This window comes from Parasteatoda tepidariorum, chromosome X1 (assembly GCF_043381705.1).
Source record: "Parasteatoda tepidariorum isolate YZ-2023 chromosome X1, CAS_Ptep_4.0, whole genome shotgun sequence".
In the NCBI taxonomy this organism is placed as follows: Eukaryota; Metazoa; Arthropoda; class Arachnida; order Araneae; family Theridiidae; genus Parasteatoda; species Parasteatoda tepidariorum.
Window position 1 is genome coordinate 48,722,330 of NC_092214.1, and position 18,111 is coordinate 48,740,440.

Genomic DNA, 18,111 nt, shown 5'->3' on the forward strand with positions numbered 1-18,111 from the left:
TGAATTCTAATTCAAGAACAAGATAATAATTTTATTTTATTGTATTCATTAAAATTCGTTGAATTCGTAAAAGGATCTTTACGATTTTGTTCGGCAATTTTTCCTAACTAAAATTTTTTGATATCAGTTTATAAATGTCATTTCTTTTGAAAAGTTTATATGATTACTTTGAAGTGATATATCAATATTTTTTTAGCAGGGCCGGCGGAAGGCGTGAAGGCAGAAGACCGCCGGTCTGCTAGGTCTGCAAAGCATTAGGGCGCCGGTATAAGAACTATCTTTTTCAGACAACAAAATCTAAACGAGACAAAACAAAAATACTGACGAAGTTATAATTTCAGGAATCGCAAATAGATAAATATACTCAGTCCGTTTTGAAGAATTGTATTTGGAATGATAAATTGCATATAAACCATTTTGTTCATTCGCGATTCAATCTTTTAACAGTGAAGAGTGAAACAAATTATTAGGGTGCCAGTGCATTTGGAGAGTTTATTATAGGTAAGTATATTATATTACGTATAGATATAGATGTTATTCTAAATGCTATTCAGAGTAGTAAAATGACTTTGCCGTTTTCTGTACATAATATACTATTTATTTCGACAAGTTATATTTTTATTATATATCCCTAGGATGAAACGAGTAAAAGAAAGTGGTGCGTCATTTAGAAAGAAAAGGAAGAAAAGGGAGGAAATACAGACTAAAAATACTGGAGCACTACTCAAATATATCTCCCATAAGTCAACTTCTAGTTCTTTTAGTATTGTTGCCTCAAATACGGGCGAAGAAGCAGCCCTCGAAGGCGAAAAAACATTTTCCAATGTTGTTCAAGAGGAAAGACCTGCTTCACACTGGCGAAGAAGTAGAAAGTTCATCAAGTTCTGATGAAGAATCTGCTGCACAAATTATTCCGTCTATTTCTATGAAGGATATTGGATTATGGCCTAACAAAATTGACGACAATACAAGAGTATTTCTGGTACGTCAAGGTCCCTTTGCAATTCAAAATTTTGACGCCGACTTCAGCGAGGGAGTAAAACGTCCTAATAATACAATCAAAGCCAAAGGTGAAACAAGAAAACTGAGTCAGGACTGGTTTTTTCAAATTTTGCCTAATGGCGAAAAGCTCTTACGATCGTGGATGGTATATTCACCATCGAAGAAAAGTATTTATTGTTTCTGCTGAAAACTGTTTGATAATCTTTGTCAAGCAGGTTTTAATACGGAAAATGGTTTTGACAAATGGTGGAAACTTAATCCCAAAATTAGTTAACATGAGGTGAGTCCACTGCACATTCGATCATATTCCAAATGGAAGGAATTAGAAATAAGACTTGGACGTGGCGCAACTATTGACAAACTACAACAACAGAATATTGATAAAGAAATAAAAAAAATGGAAGGAAATTCTAACAAGAATACTTGATATAATTAGATTCTTAGCAAAACAAAATTTGGCGTTTCGAGAACATCGTGAAAGTGTTCATCAGGAAAACATCAATTCAATGGAAAATAGAGGAAATTTTCTTGAGCTTGTTGACTTATTGGCTAAGTACGACCCAGTATTACATGAACACGTAGTAAAAATTAAGATGGGTAATAAATATAGTATCTCTTATTTGTCGCCGAAGATCCAGAACGAATTCATAGAGCTATTGGGAGGCGCAGTCAGAAAAACAATTATGGATCAAATAAAGCAGGCTAAATACTTTTGTATTATATTTGACAGCACTCCTGACATTTCACACAAAGATCAAACCAGTCAAATTATTAGATATGTAGTTATTGATGGTAGCGAAGTTAAAGTTGTGGAATCGTTTATTGACTTTGTAGAAACTATAGGAAAAACTGCTGGTGAAATCACAGATATGATTTTAACGAAATTAGAAAATGACGGTTTAGATATAAAAAATTGCAGAGGACAGGCTCACGATAATGCTGCCGTCATGGCAGGAAAGCACAGCGGTGTTCAAACTCGTATTAAAGAAATAAATCCAAATGCAGAATTTGTAGCATGTACAAATCATTCTTTAAACCTGGCATGTTTACACGAAGCTTCTACAGCTATCAATTCCATCACATTTTTTGGAACTATCGAACAGTTGTTTTCGTTGTTTTCTTCTTCCACTCATAGATGGAATATTTTACTTTCTGTCACTGGTCAAGGTGTTAAACGCAGTGTAGAAACTCGCTGGAACGCTAGAGCTGCCGCGGTAACTATCGTAAAAAAACCCATTTTTTTTTACATTTTAAGCGCTTTGGAAAAATTGACACCTGAAGAAGAAAATAGTAAAACGAGATCAGATGCTGGAGTATTACTCAATTCTATGCAATCTTTTTCTTTTCTATGTTACCTTCATTTATGGGAACCCGTCCTTTTGGAAATTAATGACGCTCAAAAATACCTGCAAATAAAAGGGTTAAATGTCCACCAATGCCATATATAACTAAATTCTTTGCAAACACATTTCATGGAACAAAGAGATACGCTAGTACAAAACGCTGTTATAGCAGCCAAAATAATTTGTGAAGAGTTGGAGATATCGACTGAGCGTCGAGTTAGAAGGAGAAAAAATATGAGTGGGGAAAATTCGCGAGACGTGGGGCTATCCTCAGAAGAAGTACGAAGAGAAATGTTTTCATCTATGGACAGAATTATAAAGGAAATAAAAGAACGCTTCGATCAGTTGCATGGCCTTGTAAGAAAATATTCGTGTATAATACCGTGTAACCTACTAAATGAAGAATTTGAATGTCAAATAAATGACTTGATTGACATTGATAAAGAACAGTTCCATATTGAAAGAAAAAGGATTCAGGTTTTTATGGCTGTACCTACACTAAAAGAAGAGGCAAAACATTGGAAAAACGGGGAGAAGGGCCCTCTTGATCTGCTAAAATTTATTCAGCAGTATAGGTTAGAAAATTCTGTTCCCAACATTGTAATTTTGTTAAGAATTTTTTTAACAATTTCAATCAGTGTCGCTAGTTGCGAAAGAAGCTTCTCAAAATTGAAGTTGATAAAAAATTATCTTTGTTCTACAATGAGTCAATTAAGACTACAAAATCTTGCAATATTGTCAATAGAACAAGAAATTACAAATAATATAAATTTTGAGAGCATTATACACGATTTTTCTAGTATGAAAGCTAGAAGAGTAGATACAAATATGTCTAAAAAATTTAATCTGTGTATTAATTAATATTAATTAAATAACTTAATAATTTATTTATGTGTATTAATTTATAAAAACCACTATTTGATTGACTTATAATAGAAAGGGCGGCAAACTGGAGATCGCCCCGGGCGGCAAAAGTTCTAGGTACGCCACTGATTAGCATGTATTTATTGAAATATATACCTTTGTAATACATTATTGGTGCGAGTAGATTTTGACGATTCAAGTCTATATAAAAAACAAATAGAGAAAATATATAAAGAAAAAGAGTCTACATAAAGAAAATACCTTTATATTTATGATTTTTTAATGACATTTGACCTTCAATGCAAATATCTACTGAAAGTTATTTATATTTTAATAATTAGTGTGAAAGTAAAACACAAAATAATGGTCAATGCTAACTCCATTCATAAAAAGTATTACTGCATGTAAATAGATGTGTTTTTTTAAAAATTCCAGTGGATCTGCAGGTTTGATTTTACAAAACCTTGAAAAAAAAAATTTTTTTTTGCAAAAAAAAAAAAAAAAATTCTAAAACTCTTACATAAAGAAAATATCCTGAAAATTTCAACAAAATCAACTATAAAACTCTTCTTGACAATAAAAAAAACTGGCACTTAAGTCATAAGTGGGAAATGTAACTTTAGGTTTATTATCTCCTATGAAATGATGCGTTAATATATTAATTTTATACTGCTGCTAGTGGATCCTTATCATTTTTATAAGAGTAAGAAGGGAGTGTATAACATGCGAAACACAACTAAAAGAAATTAAACGTTCAATAATGTAAAAGTCAATATATTTCAGAATATCTGAATTATTACCTGAGTCAATGAAACATCTAGTCCGGATATAATGAGTAGTTTACCAAGTGTAGCTAGTATTTTTTGAACTTGTTCACATGATTGAAATATACCAATATTTTTTATCAGATCTGACCATGGTATTTTTAAACTTATTTTCGCAAGGAACTCTTTACTTTCATACAGATCACTTTGAAGAACCTAAAATAGTTTTTTAATTATAATATGAGAAGTAAATATTTTAAAGGTATAGTATAAAAATATGCTAATTTCACTAATTTACATGATTTGTCTTTTAATTATAGACAATAGAATGAAAATAAGGAGCTTTAAGGAAAACTAACTACTAAGTCATCAAACACTTGAAAAAAAAGCAAGATACAATCTTGAAAAACCTTTTTAAAAAACAACACTCTTTAGATACAATTTGTATAAAAATTTCCTTGGTGCATTATCTGAGCATTATTTTCCTACTAAATAGCACTGAATAATTTATAAAACTTGTAATATTTTTCGAACTGGAAAAAAGTAAATTATGTATAGAGTGCTAAAGAAAGTTATTTGTAAATGAAAATCAATTTCATCTTAAAATTTGATTATCATCAATCCATGTTTATTTTAGGAAAATATCATAAATACAGTAATGAGTTTTTTAACAACACAAAAATTTCTATGTAGAAAACCTACTTGTTCAAAAAGAATGAGCTTCATTTTAACACTGAGTAACTATAGCAGTTTGCAAAAGCAACAAATATATTTTAGGAAATAAACATATATTTTCTTTGCAAATTTTTTTAATTAAAATTATGTAACTTTCCAAACTTTCTTGTGAAACTTTAAAAACCTTAGTTAAAACAAATAAAGAAAACTGCAATAAGCTTTTTGTTGCTATTTGGAAACACTCTTCAGGACAATTGGATTGCTGCATGCAGAAAGGGTTTCTTTCTAACTATGTTTTTAAAAAAACTTCTTACTTATATCAGTGTCAAACATCCGAAAAAATTATATTTTTATGAATTATTTTTTTATATAAGCAAAGGGGAAAGAAATTATTTTAATTTTTAAGCAAAATCTAAATTGAAGTGTTCAGGCAATTTCTGAAAAAATTAATTGAAAATAACTAAAAAAAAATCATAAAAAGCAAATATATAGAAAGAAAGTATTAAAAAAATAAATGGAAAAAAATCATTTTTACAGCATATTATTTAATTTTTCCAAGCATAATGTAGGGCAGGATTTATTTCTTCATCATGAAAATAAATATAAAATACTTTAAAATCAATATTCAATACGTAATATGCTTTTTTCAGTTTCTGTTTTTTCTGGGTACTGTAGAACCCAGCTGTTTTAATTGGTATTTTTTTCTGTACTTTAGAAGTTTAATTATTTTTAAAATTTATAAGTATTAGATTACGAATATAAAAAAACTGCTTTTATATAATTTTAGTACTTTCAATTAATAAAACACTTAAAATATATCTGCAATCTCAATAAATGCATATTTATATTTCTGTGTGGGTAAGAATTATCTTATAGCAAAGGTAAATGAAGGTAAGCAACATAAATCATTGGAAGGCAGATATGAATTACCAAGCTCTAGAACAAAATGTTCCATTTCTGCAAATCAATCAGAATCTGTGATATCTACTAAGAATCTAGAAAGGCAGTGATTTCTCACGATCCCCACAGTTTTTAGAAAATTTTTAACACATAATACATAAATAATTTATAAAAAAGAGAAAATGCTAGAAAATAGTAAATTCTATAAAATAGAGCTGCAAATGTAATAGAGCTTGTTTTATTAAAGTATTCAGATTTTTTAGACTACTGCTAACCGAAGATACAGCAATCAAGGACCCTTTCTTGTAAAACAAGAAAATTGCCTCTCTGTACCACATTAAGAAATCCTTAAATTAACGTTATTTGAGTATACATTGGTAGATGCACTGCCAATTATGCTGAAATCATGATTATGACAAAAAAGGCTATTAAATAAAGAAAATAAAAAGAGAGAGATCATTAGGGTAACTCAGGTTTATGAAACACGTGTATATCTGTAGAAGGATAAACTGTATGAGGCTACATATTCAATTGGAACTACAGAGTTTTGTTTCATTAAACATTATATATTTAAGGTAATAAAATCAAATAGTATTATAAACAAGTCAAATGCAAAAACAAAATTGAAATGCGAGCAATAAAAAAATTAAGACAAAGTTCATTTAAGTGTCTCAGAGTAGTAAAATTGCAAGAGCAAGCAGCTTAAGAAAAATGAAGTGAAAAGTCCCTTCCGAAAAAGACTTACAGTGCACATGTTATCAATGTCTTCTGGATCAGGATAAAATTGATGCCAAGGTAAGTTTATATACTCTGAATGACACACTGAAATCGAATAATGACGTAATCCAGGCTTTACATAAATACTGACATACTGAGTCCAACAATGAGAAAGAATATTTCTGCTCTCTTCATCTCTGAATTCAGCTAAAAAAAAACAATGTGTAGTTTAAGTAAAGGGGAAAAATCATTACATAAATGTACAATAACATTTTATAAAAATCTTAAAAATATTAGCACATAAAAACCCATGACTTACACTTTTTTTTCCTATTATTATCCACCACAGTTTCATAAAAAAATATTTCGTTAGTCATGGCATAACCATCAGGAGCATTCATTATTTGTAGCGATAAAATTAAAATACATAGTTATAATAGTTCTGATAATTTAAAAGAAAAGCAAAACATTTTTCTTCCAAGAGGTAAATATATTAAAAAAAGATAAAAATTTTCTTTTATTTCTTAACTTTGTTAAATGAAAGTATTTGATGAGTCAATATTTTTTTTTCTAGAAATATTAGAAGGGGACTTTTAGAGATGTCTAATTATAAAGGGAAAATAAAGCTCTTCCTGATGTCAATTGTCAGATGAGTAAATTCAAAATGACTATTTGAGCATAAAGCTATAGAAAAGGAAAACAATTAACTATGATTAATTTCCTACATTTGTTTAATTTTAGCATTTATTTTTTAAATAGGTCAAATAAAAAAAATAACAGCCACATTATAATGGGTGAAAATATCAAAAATGTTATAAAAATGTACAGATTAAGTAAATAAAATAAAAGTATCATACACATTCTGTTAGAATACTATACCTCTTTGTAGCAGCTCGTGTAGATTAGTCAAAGTTAAAGTAAACATTTGAAACATATATCTAGCATTTTCTATTTGAATATCAGACCAGGGAAAATTTAAGTGAGAATTATGAACAGTAGGATGTAACCATGGAGTAAATGAATCTGAGATTAATTTCCATACGTTGACAACACCTATGATATTGAAACAAAATAATTTTAGAAAGAGGAAAATAAATATGCCATTAACAAAAATGAAATTTACAATGAATAAATTGATATCCAGTAGAACTTGGATTATTGAAACTTCTTACTAAAATTAAACAAGTTAATTATGCAAGGAATTAGTTTTTACTTACTTGGCAGATAAGTTAAAGAAATTCTACAACTGGTAAGACGAATGAAGGTAGTCGTGACTAATTCGCACATTTATACATGGGGCCTTCATATAAAACTCTTCAGGGATAAGATTATAAAGAAAAATTTGGAATAATTTAAAGAGAAATTTTAAACATAAATTTGGAATCAGAGCCTTCACTAAAAAAATTATTATAAAAATAGACCGTTCATAAAATATTTTATGGAAAAACGACCTTTTAAAAAATATAATACTATAAAAACATACAATTCACAAAATATTTTTTCTTAACTGGGCTGATCATTTCATCAGAATCTATGAAAAAATATTTTTGTGTCAAAGCCTTTCACTAATTGGAAAAAGAAGATGGCTAAAACAACAATAGTTTGATTCTACGGAATTAGATTTTAATGTTATTGGAGTAAAAAATTGGCAGTTTGTGGCAAAAAATAAATTGTCTTGGAGAAACTTCAGAGAAGACCTTGGCTCATCCAGGGCTGTTGTGCCAAGTATGATAAGGATGAAGTTAAATTTATAGAAGAAAAATTTAATGTTTTTGCTTTACTGTGAGTTGCTAGTGTTGGTGTAACAGGCCCTTATGGGAAACCAAAAACTATCACCAGATGGCGCAGCAGAAGTATTAACTTTTCATTTTTCAAAAACTTAAAAACAGTAGATGTAATGCAACTAGAGAAGCGGCTTGACACCCCTCGTAGCTTACTCAATCTTTTCATCACTTTATAATTATCATCTATCATTTAATGTAAATTCATCATCTTTGTCATATTTGTAATTAAATTCAATAAATGTTTTACGATAATCAAACAGGCGGTCATAAAAGAAAAGAGCAAGAATTCATTTTAGATTGAACAGTTGGGCATAATTTAGGATTTAAGAACTACAACCTTTTTGAAAGACTATTATTTTTTGAGATTTTTCCAAAAATCAAAAAAATATCTCTGAAATTGAAAGAGCAGGACTCAAACTAAAAGAAGCCACTTCAATTATAGTTTTGGATTCGCAAAACTGAGTAGATTTGTCACAATTTTTATAAAAATAGGATGATAAAAATTGATCCCTGCACTCAGTTGTACAGCTTAACAGACATAAAATTATCCATTTTTTATATGCAATAAAATTTTTTCGTTAGTTGAAGTTAATTGTATGATTCAGATAAAGAAATTTTATAGTTGTCATTTTTTTATTTTTTTTTCCAGTTTGACGAGCAAGGTTTTCCTTTTGCTAAAAGGAAATTCTTGAAGTTATACACAATTATCTTAATTGCTAGAATTCACAAGCATAAGTATATGATTAGAACGCTGAATAATTATAATCCAAAACATTTTGATTTCTGAAGTATGTTAAGATCAAACTGCTTCAGATAATCACCCTTTTAATGCAATTAAATAATAGATACACTTCTGCTAAAAAGTTTGGGCTTGCTTTCAGACATATCTGTAATTTTACATCAGGCATTTAAAAAACATTAAAATTAATAAAAGACATTTTTGTCCCATGTTTATAAGCAAAATTACAATCTATGAAGCATGCAGAACCCTTAGCTTTCTAACCTTACATATTACATTATATGTACTTGCGCTGCATTACTTTAACTCTTTAAATACCGAGCCCTCCAAACCACAGCATGCCCAGAATACCGCAAACGCCCGAAGTAGGAAAACAAGTTGCAAAAATTTCCTACCCCCAGTTTTACTCTGGAATGACAGAATGACTGATCATCTTTTTATTCACCTGTGGAAATATCCCCAAAATAGGAGTTCAAAGGAAAGAAAGACATAATTTGAGGCAACAATATCGCTAACGTAACGAGATTTATAAAATGTTAATAAATGCTTGCATTTGTTTTTGGTGTTTATTTTTTTTAAATTTTATTATTTATATTGAAGCATAAGTATGTAATTCCATGTAATCCAGTTATACAAAATCTAAATAAAGCATTCAAATTGATAATAATATTCTCGCACAAAAAAAATCCTTTTTTTTTCGTTGTAAAATAAAAACTAATATAATTCAATAACTTAAATGATTGAAAAATAAATTTTGAATTTCTTAGACACCAACATTTAAAATTAACATCAGTCATTAAGGAGAAATTAATTTGGTGATAGTACTAAAATATTATTCTACCTAAATGTGTTTCTTATTTTATATCAATTTACAATATGAAATAAGAGAAACTTTTCTTATTATTTAACAAGGCTCTGAAACCATTAAAAATATTATCCCCAGAAACTATAATTCCTCCTCAAGGTAAAAAAAATATTTTTCGCTTTAGCCAGCATTAACTTTATTTCAATTAAGTTTTCATTTGTAAATTATATTCCTTCTAGCGCTGTACCATAAAAGAGTTTGTAAATTTGTGCATAAAAATTAAAAAAATGCTGAAGAACTGTTTTAACAATAATATTTTAAGTACAATATTTCTATATTATTTTAAAAAATCAAAAAGTTCAATTTTTTTACAAATAAATTATTTTATCTAGAAACTATATTTTTATGTGAATTTCAGTTCGGTGCATTGAAAAAAAATTTTAAATTTGAAAATTAAAAAGTATAATAATTAATAAAATTATTTGTTTTAAGGTTCTTGTAAACAATCTAAATTGTTTAACTAATTTTAAATTATTTGAAAGTAAACGACTCAAAATAGATGTCAAATTTTGTATATGTCTTTCCATAATTCATATAAAAATATTTTGAAGCATCCATTTCTTCATTATTGAAACATCCATTATTGCTGTAATTTTTCCACGTGTCCTCTTCATAAGAGTATTTGATAATTTTTCTCAAGAATTTTTAAAATATTGTCGTTAAAAATAAAAATTCATAAATATGTGTAATTAAGTAAATTGATCTAAAAAAATTATATTCATAATAAAAACAATAAAACTGCTTTTGAATTTCTATAAATAATTGCTATAGTAAAAGTAAGTTTATGTGTAATTTAATTAAGAATCTAATAATTGGAAAATTATCATAAATTGAAAAAGTGGATTGAAAGCAAACAAAATAAATGTTCAACTATATAACAATATCTTCAAAGCTTATCAAATATATATATATATATATATATATATATAATGTCTAAATTTTTATTTACTAACTATTAATTTTTCTTAATTTCATTTTTAAAAATTTTAATGACTATATTTAATGCATAATTTTTTAACCTCCGACCCCATCGTTAATCAGCCAGACAGCTATTCTTTACGTATGCTAGGGAACACAATTACTTCCTATTTCAACAATGCCTTCTAGGATAAGATTTATCTTTCTGTCACGTTTAACTTGTAATTATTTCTTTTTGAGTATGGGACTAAATTGTTCTGCATTTTACTGAACAGTTGGAAATCGGCATCTGTTTATAGACATATGGTGCAGTATATATGGGTGTGGTGACAAGAAATTTCTTTGAAAGAAAAGGGGAATATCAAAGAAATTTCTTACACTACCACACCATAATTTTGGTGACAAAGATATCAGTCCCAACTTCAGGTAGAATTGGAGAAAATCTACTATATGACATGTTAATTTTCATTTAACAATAGCCTTTAGAAGCTATGCTGATAACGCTTATCTTCTACAGAAATGAATGAGTAAATTGTAACACATCTGGGTGGTCTGACAGCTGAATATAGAACATTCATTATGAAGGAAAAAATACGTTCCTGAAAAATTAGAGTTAACTACAGATAATCCTCCTGTGAAGAAACCCTTTTGTAAGAAGATAAGGCGTAAACTTGAAAATAAATAAATTCATAGAGATTTAACTATTTTAAGAGTTTTGACACCAACACATTAAAAAAAACAATAGTAAAATTCGTGTTTTTAGACCAGGTGTTAACAATTAATAAAAAAAATGGGTCGGTGCAGCTTCAAGTGCAATACCTACGTAATAACAAGCATTGAAAAGGTGAAAATAGCGAGGCATTCATAAAACAGCAAGACAATGTGAATGATTTACAGCTGTCGAACTACAAATGCAGAATAAAGTTCAAATTTCAAATAATAGTTTTGGTACCCATCAAAGCAGTTTTTTCTCTTGGATCCTACTGTTATAAATATAAAAACTATTTTGTAAGGCATCAAAGCCTACGATCTAATTCTAATAAAATAATGTTTGATTATTTATTTTATATTTAAAAATAGATTTATAATTAATTGTATTTAGTTTTCTATCAGTCTTGTAGAATAATATATTTTTAAATTACTGCCATTTCTTTTTTCTGAAAACACTGTAAATTTCGAGCTGTTTATTATCTTGAACAATTGATATATTTTTAAAGGCACAATAACTAAATGATTTAATGTTTAAAAAAATACTTTATCACCAATACTCCAGCTTATTCTTTTCAACGTAAGTAATCAAAAAAGTTCAGATAAAAAGAAGTAGCCAGCTTAATAATTTAGGTTAATTAATTTTGAGTTTATACTTGTTTCTACATATCTCTCTGTCTTTCAAAAAAGTAAAAAAATACTATACTTCTTAACTATAAATTTTAAGCTTATGAGAATATGATTTTATTATTACAATAAAACGTTTCATTTAACTTTTTCTCGAGAAGTATTATCAGAAAAAGTTCAGTCGTTAGGGGCAACAGTAGTTTCAGTTGGTGTTACATCTTCGAATTCATCTTCATCCCTTGATTCATAAAATCCGACTCATCCTGTCTCATCATTGAAAATTAATTTAATTGAAAATTATTTTCGGTCGAAGGACCTTTACAGAGAAAATACATTTTGGTTTATATATATATATATAAACAGGAGAAAACAACTTTACAAAAGCGGAATGATATAAAACAAAACTTTTGTTGAAAAATCCCTCTGCTTTCTTCCCTTTTTGTAAATTACCTTCAAGGACGATTACTGCCACACCTCCCCCATTGTGCGTTATTTTTCGAAAAGGGGGAAGAATCTCTAACTCGTTTCACGGGCACTTCGGGCGTTTTCGGTAGTCTAGCTTACGAGGCGTCTCGGGCGTTCCGGTAGCGAAAGAGTTAAAAAAAGTTAAGTGCTTTTATTTTTAGTTAATATGAAATTTTAACAAGCCATTGATCAAGTTAATATGAAATTTGGTAAAAAGTTTACAAGATTTCAGTAACATATGCTTTAAATGAGATTAATATGATCACCCTTACAAAAATTTTAAATAAAAAAATTTTCATTTTATTTATAATTTCCTTAAAAAAATTTCATACTTACTGCAAAATTCTTTAGTGAAATTTTCAGTCAATAGGAGTAACAAAGAATGATTTAAAAGAGCCATGTATAATCCAAAAGGTTTAATATATTTGGCATGTGTCTCATAAAAGTCTAATACTTGACATTGCCTTGTTCTTTCAAATTTTTCATGCAAAAACTCAAGAGTATCCTTTACCTAAATATGGACATAAATAAAGTTACGTATAATTTTAAAAAAATAATCTCGAAAACTCTTATTTGATAATTAAATATATTACCTGCAGAATGTTTATGGGATTACTAGAGACATATATCTAAAAAATGGAATAAAAGTAATGAGTTTTAACATGATAAACTAAGAGAAAAAAGAACACAGGCAAAGGACAGCAGAAACTATTTTTATCCTAATTAAGAATATTTTTGTAGTTCTTTGTTTAACTAAGTTTTTAGATAACTGTGGAGACTTAAGGTTTACAGCATGGCAGGTTGGCTGATTTAAATCAATTTCGTTTAACAATGTTTTAAACAAACGTTCGTTTAAAACTTTTGCTCAATAAGACAGTAAAATTAAATTCTTAAAAACATAGCATCAAGAAATTCATGTCCAGAATGTTTTTAAATACATTTAAATAATTATAGATTGAGTTAAGATAATATATCTACCAAAAATTAATCTATCACATGATGAATTTTTTCAGATAGTAAAATGAAAATTTAATTATAATTTTAGGTAGAAACATACTATGTGTTTTGTAAAAGTTTTAACACAAAACAGTGAGTTAATGTATTTATATGAACTTTTAATTTACTTAAATGTAGTGGTGGTTTAAATCATTTTGAATCTGTTCATAATGCAATCATTCATAAATACAAGGAATAAAAAGAAAGCATACATTTTATTATCACTTTAAACATAATATATATAATTTTACACAAAATGGGCAAAAATTGGCAGTTATGTAATAAGATAAACTTTTTTTGATTGGAAATAGATAATTACTGTGTTAGACAGATTATGATGGAAAAATAGGCTGGATTAAGAAACGTCTGTTTAAAACAAAAATTTCGAACTGTCTCTAGTAAGTTTTAAACGTATATTAAGATAAGATAAAAAACTTAAAAAATTAATTGAAAACCAGGTAATAGAATTTTGATAAGAACTACAAAATTCAACTAAAATGATCGATGTTGACCGAATTCTATTTGCTGGTCTAGTAAATTAATTTGACATTTTAAACTCAGATCATGCTATTGCAAAAAAACTTACTGGCAATTGCATATTGTAGCAAACTTTTATTAAATATACATACATATACATACAAACAAATATGCCTGCTTAAATTTCAACCCTTTGGACATTTATACTTTTGTTAATGCAAAATATTTTTAAAGAAAACTGACTGCCTATTTTCTATAGATTTATTAGATATCGATGTAAGAAAATAAACTCATTAAAATTCATTATTTGGTGTATAAGGGATTGCAATTACCCAAGCCTAATGAACCAGTAAGGTTGGTTTAAAGGCAAAAATAGCAATTAAAATCAGGCATTTGGATCCAAAGATTTTGGAAATATACTCAACTCATTGTCTCAAGTTTTTTAATAATATGTATGCTTTTTAGACAAAGTCTGTGCCGATTGTTTGCTGACTTTTAATTAGTTACCAGTTACTCAACAATTAAGTTTTAACAAAACATAAGAGATATTTTGATTTAGTGTAAACACATAATTCTAGTTTGTACTACATATAACTCTAAGTGTCAATTCTAACGGATAAATGAAACATGACAAAGGTCAGTTTGAACTTTTATGTAATCGAGGAGAACAAAAATAGGAAAGGTGAAACAAGTAATTAAGTCCAGTACTATTAAAATTCGTGTTTACCTGTTGATCAGGAGGTAAAAGCATATTTTGTGCAAACTTTTTCAAGGCATTTTGGATTTCATGCATAGAAGATTTTTCATTTAATCTAAAGCAACCAGTACAGCATATTGTTTCATAGAATATATCAGAAGATATTTTTTCTTGTTCCATACCTACAAATGAATTTAAATATACTTACAAACTTTAGTTTTATAAACTGTAACTTTATATATATTTGAAGAAAAAAACATCTTAACTTGATATAATTGTCAAAAATTACTTACAAAGCAATAACAAAGTGCTACAAAATTTTTTTATTGAAGAAGAAAAAATGGGTACATATAATACCTGTTAAAAAATTTTTTGATCTTCATTTTATTCTATTCTTATATCATATCTATTATTCTTTCCTACTTTTATTATTGCATAAGATTTAGAAAATCAGTACAAAAAGTTGAAATACTGCAGAACCTCAATCATACAATAGAAGAGAGCACTATATCCCTAATTAATACTGTTTAAGTAAAACAGCTAATGTCATGAAAACAATCAATACAATACATTATATCTATATAATAGTGCTATGATTTAAAAAAATATATCATCATGATATAATGTTGTAGAATTTTGATAGATAATTTCTTAAAATAAAACTAGGAATAACATACTAAATATACTGAAATTAAATATATTTGTTGATATTTTTGTCTGTTGTTTCAAGTTTTCATTTACTTGGGACCAGTTTTATGATCACTATAAAAGATAAAATAAAATTTCTATATTAATTTAAAACATTTCAAGTAAAGAGTTAAAATGTAATTTAAAAATATATTAAAAAATAACTTCAGTAATTTGAACTCAATTTAAATAATATTCTTTAAAAATGCTATTTATTAAAGAAAAGGTGAAAGAATGAATAAATATTTTTGATTAAAACTTTCAACTCAAATAATAATAGTCACTTTTCAATCATATGTAATGATAAATTTTATCTACTAGTATTTTAAATCTTAATAAAAAAAACAAAGATATTTATAGAAAAAGTACTTAGAATATTTTTGGTAAATAACCGCAGTAAAACTTATAAAAAAATACCTTCAATACAAAACCTAGTAGCATCACAAAACAGTTCAGGAAACATCCATAGCATCAAGGCAGAGTATTGTTTTTTGAGAACCTATAACATTTTTAAAATTATTACAAAACTTTTATATCATAATACATACTTCAGTTTAAATATGTGCCTATTTTCTATGAACTAATACAATAAACTAAACCATCATAACTGTAACAAAGAATAAAGCAAACAACTGATATAACACTGGTAAATAAGCACTTAAGAAATTGCCAGACTGAATAGTTTTTACTAAATTAAAATTTGTAAAACATATGTTATCAAAGCATAAAAGTTATCTAATGTAAATCAAAATAGTTAAAATGATGCTTCAAGCTTTACAGAGGAAATACAAATTTAAAATTGAACTACAAATTTCTTAATATTGAAGACAAAAATGTGTTAATTTTAATACAGTAATATTTTTTAATTAAATCAACCACTATATATATATAATAGGGGTGCACAACCTTTTTGAGTGAAGGGCCACATGCACAGCAGGCCACATGCCAAAGTATTTAGATAGACATATTGGCAGTAATTCTAGGTAGTAATTGTTATATAAACATCATTGTTCTAGGCACTAAATTATTTTCGCCAGTTAACCTTGTAATATCTTTGCATAAAATTAAATACTTTTGAATGTTCAAAATTAGAAATTGCAAAATTGGCTACCTAAGAAATATGAACAGAATTTGAGAATCAGAATCAATTTATCAGAAAAAAGTTTTAATAAATTGAAATAATTAAAAAACTATCGCAAAATTCATGTTTTTTTTATCATATTATATAACACAAAAGTCCATTTAAACATAAATTTTAACATTAAAAAATTGGTTCATAGAATTCAATTTAAAAAAAATAAATATTCTAGTTATCAAAATAAATGCAAGTTAAATACTTTGATTTAAAGAAAGTTTATAGGGTTAAAATTGATTAAAATAAAAACCAAACCCTTTCAGCAGAAAATGAGAATTAGCATTTAGTAGGGAATATACTTAAACTTTAAAACATTTATTTTAAATTAATTATAAGAGGCATTGGCTGAGAGAGGGAAGAAAAAGAAAGACAGAAAACATTAATTTTAAAGGAACTATTTTCCTTAATAAAAGACTATTTACAACTTTTGCTACTTGTTTACAACTTTTTATGATGAATATTTTTTTTTAATATGACACTTACTATTTACAATTAATACACATATATATTAACAATTAATAAAATTTACAATACTTTACGAAACTTATCTTGGTAACATTTTTTACAGTTAAAATTCAATGATATACAAACAATTTCCCAGCATATAATCACAAACTTAGGGTTTGGGTCGACTGTACCCAAACCCTAAATCATGATTAACAAAAAAAGCTTCATAGCTGAAACAAAGTTTAGCAAACACCTGACAGGAATATCTGGTAATTCCCAGGTCTTAATGCATTTCATATTTAATTTATATATATATAATTTTAAAAGAATTATATATTAAATATAATCCATAAATAGAGCTAGTATCTAACGCGCAATAATTAAAACCTTTCCCAATAAGAAAGTAATAATATTTATCTAATTATCACAGAAAATGTGATGATGTGTCTTTAGTAGCTTAAGAAATTGATCAGTCCCATGTTACTAAGATCTATTAATATTTAAATATATTGTCCATAAAGATATAAAAACCCTCATTCCAAGGTCAATTTGCTCTTCTCTATCTATCCACCAGCATGTAATGTTCTCATTTCTGGGCCTGCGGGTCTTACTTTAATAAAATTCTATTATTTCTCCATGTTCCTGTATATTTCTCAATAAAAACTGGCCAAACTACGAATTTACAATGTTAATGCTTTCAAAGCGTAACATATATATACATACATATATGATAATAATTAGGGAAATTGGAATAAAATGGATTGAAATCAAAAGTAAAATCTTTCTTCAGCTTCAGGGTGCAATGATTTCGCAAGGGAAATTTGAGATTAAATGGCTAATGTCATTAAGTTATAATTGGCAACTAAGATTGAGTTATTTCCCTCTAAAAACATAAATAAAACAAAATTAATTTACTGAAAAAAAGCACTGTACTGGAAAATTTTGTCCTATTCAAGAGTTTAAATAAAATTTTCAATAACAACAAAAGGTAATGTATATTGTCACACCTAAACATAAAGTTGGTACAAAAACATAAAGATATTGAGAGCTATTACAACAGCTATTTGAAAAACAAATTACATTAACAGAATTAAGTGACAATAACTGATAATGACATTAAACTTTTTAAAATAAATATTAAGAAACATAAATAGGAATTACAATTAGAAACTTAAAATTTTTAAATCAAAAAATACTTCTTTTTCAAATAGATATACACCATATATCCCGGTGTAAAAATCCACTTACTGTATAGGTTATTTGCTAAAAGAAAACAAATATGAAAACTTATAAAATTAAAA

The 18,111-nt window shown here is 27.3% G+C and overlaps 1 protein-coding gene across 1 annotated transcript in view; it reads right to left on the bottom strand.

Moving 5' to 3' along the window:
- The window catches only part of LOC107456645 (ectopic P-granules autophagy protein 5), a 172,244-nt gene that overhangs the window by 27,146 nt on the left and 126,987 nt on the right, over positions 1 to 18,111 (bottom strand). Inside the window, exons 35-41 of the mRNA XM_071187258.1 lie at positions 15,646 to 15,727; positions 14,572 to 14,723; positions 12,965 to 13,000; positions 12,708 to 12,882; positions 7,145 to 7,318; positions 6,294 to 6,472; positions 4,010 to 4,189 (exon numbers count right to left, since the gene is read on the bottom strand). Of these exons, the coding sequence (XP_071043359.1) occupies positions 4,010 to 4,189; positions 6,294 to 6,472; positions 7,145 to 7,318; positions 12,708 to 12,882; positions 12,965 to 13,000; positions 14,572 to 14,723; positions 15,646 to 15,727 (978 nt within the window). The remainder of the gene's footprint in view (positions 1 to 4,009; positions 4,190 to 6,293; positions 6,473 to 7,144; positions 7,319 to 12,707; positions 12,883 to 12,964; positions 13,001 to 14,571; positions 14,724 to 15,645; positions 15,728 to 18,111) is intronic.